At 70.5% G+C, this 4,949-nt stretch overlaps 1 protein-coding gene across 1 annotated transcript in view; it reads left to right on the forward strand.

Moving 5' to 3' along the window:
- EMIHUDRAFT_202104 (hypothetical protein) overlaps positions 1–3,473 on the forward strand; it is a gene marked incomplete at both ends in the record, with an annotated part of 6,588 nt that extends 3,115 nt beyond the window's left edge. The window contains 5 exons of the mRNA XM_005786717.1: positions 32–147; positions 227–692; positions 1,878–2,093; positions 2,598–2,960; positions 3,093–3,473. Coding sequence (XP_005786774.1) covers positions 32–147; positions 227–692; positions 1,878–2,093; positions 2,598–2,960; positions 3,093–3,473 — 1,542 coding nt within the window. The remainder of the gene's footprint in view (positions 1–31; positions 148–226; positions 693–1,877; positions 2,094–2,597; positions 2,961–3,092) is intronic.
- Between the last annotated feature and the right edge of the window lie 1,476 nt (positions 3,474–4,949).

Below are 4,949 nucleotides of genomic sequence, written 5' to 3' on the forward strand. Positions count from 1 at the left end.
CGGCGTCGGCGACTTGGGTGGCTCGGGCAAGTCCCACCCCGCCGGCCTCGTCATGACTGTCACCTTCACCTCCGGCACGGACATGGACAGCGTGTACATCGACTTCTCGTCGAGCACAACCGTGATCTGCATCGTGACCTGCGTCCCGTTTACCTCGACGCCCCGTGTGGCGACCGTCGTGCAGGACAAGAGCAACAACCCTCTACCTGTTCGCTTCGCCCAACAGGCCCACAGACGGCGTGGCTTTGACCATCGAGATTGCGGTCACGGGCGCCTTTAACGAGAGCGACATCACCTCCCTTCTCACTGGCATGACGCCGCAGGTTGGCAGCGGCTTCTTCGGGCTGGGCTTCCTCGACGGCACGTCGAAGCTCCCCGACGGCGAGGCGATCGCTGTCGTGTCTCGGCCCCTCCTCGACATCGACGTGGACTCTGTGACGACCGCGGTCGTCGCCTCTCCCGCCGCCCCGGCATTCGACGCGCTCCTCTTTGTCATCGGGGCGGCCTTCGACCCGTGCGTCTTGTGCAACGCAATCCTGAGAAAGACTGGCAACAGGCCCCGTTTGTACGGAAACCCGTGCCTGCCTGGCGACCCGACGAAAACCTACAAGGACGGCCCCAAATCCACCGCCGACCTCGTCCAGGAGACTACCGAGTGCTACACGAACATCGCGGACGACCCTACGAATCCGGTGCGCCGCTGCGTCTATGACTACATGGAGGGGTCAGGATACGATTACGAAGGGAAACTGAACGAAAAGCCCCTTGACCGAATTGAGACGTGCATGACGCTCCCGTCGCCGTCCCCGCCTGCGCTTCCGCCGGCCTCGTACCCGCCGCCGCCTCCCTCCGCCTTGCCTGCGCCGCCGCCCTCCGGCTCGCCGTCGCCGCCTCCCTCCGGCTCGCCGTCGCCGCCTCCCTCCGGCTCGCCGTCGCCGCCTCCCTCCGGCTCGCCGTCGCCGCCGCCGCCCACGCCGCCGCCTCCCTCCGCCTTGCCTGCGCCGCCTCCCTCCGGCTCGCCGTCGCCGCCTCCGTCCGGCTCGCCGTCGCCGCCGCCGCCTCTGCCGCCGCCTCCCTCCGCCTTGTCTGCGCCGCCGCCGTCCGGCTCGCCGTCGCCGCCGCCGTCCGGGTCGCCGTCGCCGCCGCCGCCTCTGCCGCCGCCTCCCTCCGCCTTGCCTGCGCCGCCGCCCTCCGGCTCGCCGTCGCCGCCGCCGTCCGGCTCGCCGTCGCCGCCGCCGCCTCTGCCGCCGCCTCCCTCCGCCTTGCCTGCGCCGCCGCCGTCCGCCTCGCCCTCTCCGCCGCCGCCGTCCGCCTCGCCGTCGCCGCCGCCGCCTCTGCCGCCGCCTCCCTCCGCCCTGCCTGCGCCGCCGCCGTCCGCCTCGCCCTCTCCGCCGCCGCCGTCCGCCTCGCCGTCGCCGCCGCCGCCTTTGCCGCCGCCTCCCTCCGCCTTGCCTGCGCCGCCGCCGTCCGCCTCGCCCTCTCCGCCGCCGCCGTCCGCCTCGCCGTCGCCGCCGCCGCCTCTGCCGCCGCCTCCCTCCGCCTTGCCTGCGCCGCCGCCGTCCGCCTCGCCCTCTCCGCCGCCGCCGTCCGCCTCGCCGTCGCCGCCGCCGCCTCTGCCGCCGCCTCCCTCCGCCTTGCCTGCACCGCCGCCGTCCGCCTCGCCCTCGCCGCCGCCGCCGTCACCTCTCTCTCCTGGCCAGCGGGCCCCACCGAGCTCTCCGCCTCTGCCGCCGCCCTCGCCGCCGCCGCCGTCGCCACCGCCGTCGCCGCCGCCGCCGTCACCGCCACCCCTTTCACCGGGGTCCACCTCGGTATTTACCGTGACCGTGGTCGCAACGCTTGACGTGCCTGTCGAAGACTTTGATGCCACCGCGCAGGCCAACTACAGGTCGCAGCTCGCAGCCGCCGCCGGAGTCAGCGCGGCCGACATCTCGCTCAGCATCACCGCCGGCTCCCTCACCGTCACCGCCACCATTCTCACACCCACCATGGCGGCGGCGCAGGCCGCAGCGGCTGGCGTCTCCAGCGCGATCGGCGCTTCGAGTGGCACCTTCATGGGCGTCTCCGTCGTGTCGACACCCGCGCAACCAACGGTCGCCGCAGTGGTCCTTCCCGCGCCCTCACCCCCACCGCCCTCACCTCCGCCGCCGTCCCCTCCGCCGCCGTCGCCACCGCCACCCTCGCCGCCGCCCCCCTCGCCACCCCCACCGTCGCCGCCACCGCCCTCGCCGCCGCCGCCCTCGCCGCCACCGCCCTCGCCGCCGCCGTCCGCCTCGCCCTCTCCGCCGCCGCCGTCCGCCTCGCCGTCGCCGCCGCCGCTTCCGCCGCCGCCGCTTTCGCCACCGCCGTCGGCCCCGCCGGCGGCCCCGCCGGCGGCCCCGCCGGGGTACCCTCCTGCGCCGCCGCCGTCCACCTCGCCCTCTCCGCCGCCGCCGTCCGCCTCGCCGTCGCCGCCGCCGCCTCTGCCGCCGCCTCCCTCCGCCTTGCCTGCGCCGCCGCCGTCCGCCTCGCCCTCTCCGCCGCCGCCGTCCGCCTCGCCGTCGCCGCCGCCGCCTGACGTGCAGCTGCTCGACCTCCGCGCCGCCACCACGTACCAGGACTCGAGCCTCTTCGACAAGCAGGCGCCCGTGAGCGACCTGTCATACGCCGACAGCACGACGGGACGGCCGTGGGCCGAGTGCGGCCAATACACAAGCCAATGGTGGGGCGTCGACCTCGGGAGCGAGGTGTATGTGCGCTTCGTGCGGCTGCAGAACCGCAACGACTGCTGCGCGGAGCGGCTGACGGACGTCGACATCTATCTCGGCTCGACGGCGGAGACGTACACGGGCAACGCGCTGGTGAAGTCGGACGTGAGCGTGTCATCGAACGTGATGTTGGAGGTGGAGATCAACGCGTTGGGGCGCTACATCTACCTCAACCGGCCGTCTGCGGCGGGGCTGACGGTGTGCAAGTTCTACGTCTTCGCCTCAGCCGCACCGCCTGGGCCGCCGTCGCCGCCGCCACCGCCGCCTGCACCGTCATCGTCGCCGCCGCCGCCGCCGCCGCCTGAGGTGCAGCTGCTCGACCTCAGCGCCGCCACCACTTACCAGGACTCGAGCATCTACGACAAGCAGGCGCCCGTGAGCGACCTGTCATACGCCGACAGCACGACGGGACGACCGTGGGCCGAGTGCGGCCACTACACAAGCCAATGGTGGGGCGTCAACCTCGGGAGCGAGGTGTATGTGCGCTACGTGCGGCTTCAGAACCGCAACGACTGCTGCCCACAGCGTCTGACCGGCATTGACATCTATCTCGGCACGACGGCAGAGACGTACACGGGCAACGCGCTGGTGAAGTCGGACGTGAGCGTGTCATCGAACGTGATGTTGGAGGTGGAGATCAACGCGTTGGGGCGCTACATCTACCTCAACCGGCCGTCTGCGACGGGGCTGACGGTGTGCAAGTTCTACGTTTACGGATACGTGTGAATGGAGAATGGAAATTGGAACCGTGGCCATGACAGACCGGCGGCGCGTACGTGAATGTGCATGGTATACACATGTACATGTAGTGTACAGAGCTGAACTCGTCGTGAGACGTGGACGATGTGGAATGTGAGTAGCGTTGACGCCTGTGGCGCAGAAATGATTTTTGTGATTTTCGTTCATTCGTATTGGCTTGAGACTTGACTTGACTCGCTGCGAGACGGGGCAGGCGCGGGGGCGCTCTCGTCCCGGCATAACTCAAGGTATCCAGTTTCGTGATCTCCAGCTACCTGGTACGCGGCGGGCGGCAGGCGGCATGGGCAAGGGCCGGGTACATGTACCCTCTCACGAGACACAGGCCCTAACCGCACCGGGGAAGGGGCGCTTGGGAGCGGGGGCGGGGGCGGGGAGGGGGCGGGGGCGGGGGGGCGGCGGGCTACGAGGGTAGGGGTTGGGATGCTGCCGCGTGCGCGCGCGCACCACACCACACAGGTGGAGGGAAAGACGGCGAGGAGGGGGCGGCGGCGGCGGCGGCGGCGGCGGCGGCGGCAGCGCGCGCACGGCGCGCGCGACGGAGGGGCGGAGCAGCGACGGCGGGCACGGTCGCTGCTCCGTCTGTGCCAGAGACGCGCGCTCTGCCGCTCCACACATGGAAAATTCTCGTAATATTCCGCGCCGGTAGGGGCGGCCCACACTGGCCGGCATCCCGGCAAGGCCGTGGAGACGAGGCGCGCGAACTATGTGCCATGTCGGTCTGTCGCGGGCAGGAGTGGGCGCAATGTGCCAAATGACGAGCCATTCTACGTAGAGAGAGTCTAATTTGTCTATATAGAGATCATTGGTTGGAGGTTGCTGTGTCGAGAAGCCGTACCCACGAGTTGTCGACGAGCCTATGTAAGTGCAGGGGAAGAGAGTGTCGAATGCCCGGAGGAGGCTCCGCGGCGGAGTGTCCGCCCATGGGGTCTAATCAATAGAGGGCCTGGGGCCGAGCGCACCATACCCCCCCACCCCTGTCGAGGGCTGGCCTTGGGCGGCGTCGTCCGACTCTGGAGACCTCGAGGCGGGCAAAACTCACGCGCGCAGTGGCCAGTGCAGCTCGGGTGCGGATACGGGTGCGGGGGGGGGGGGGGGGCACCAATTCTCCCCCCTCACGCAGGGGTGTGTGGAACCCCCGCGAGGCTGTGGCACATTCCCAGTGGCAAGGCGGGCGGCGGCGGCCGCGGGGGGGGGGGGGGCCTTAAGAAATTCCAACCCAAAACTCCGTTGGTGCCCCCCCCGGCCTTTTTTTTTGAAGAAAAAGGGGGGAAAAACCCTTATTTCCAAAGGCTTAAAATGGCCCCCCGGGGGGACCCTCGGTTACCCTTGGTTACCTTAAAAAAACTGGCCCCCTTTTTTCCCAAAGATGGGGGGGGCCCCCCCCAGGGCCCCCCCCCCCTGGGGGGGGATAACCACCAGGGGGACCACCCCTGGAAATTTTCC

The sequence above is a fragment of the Emiliania huxleyi genome, assembly GCF_000372725.1.
Source record: "Emiliania huxleyi CCMP1516 chromosome Unknown EMIHUscaffold_15, whole genome shotgun sequence".
NCBI classification, from domain to species: domain Eukaryota; phylum Haptophyta; order Isochrysidales; family Noelaerhabdaceae; genus Emiliania; species Emiliania huxleyi.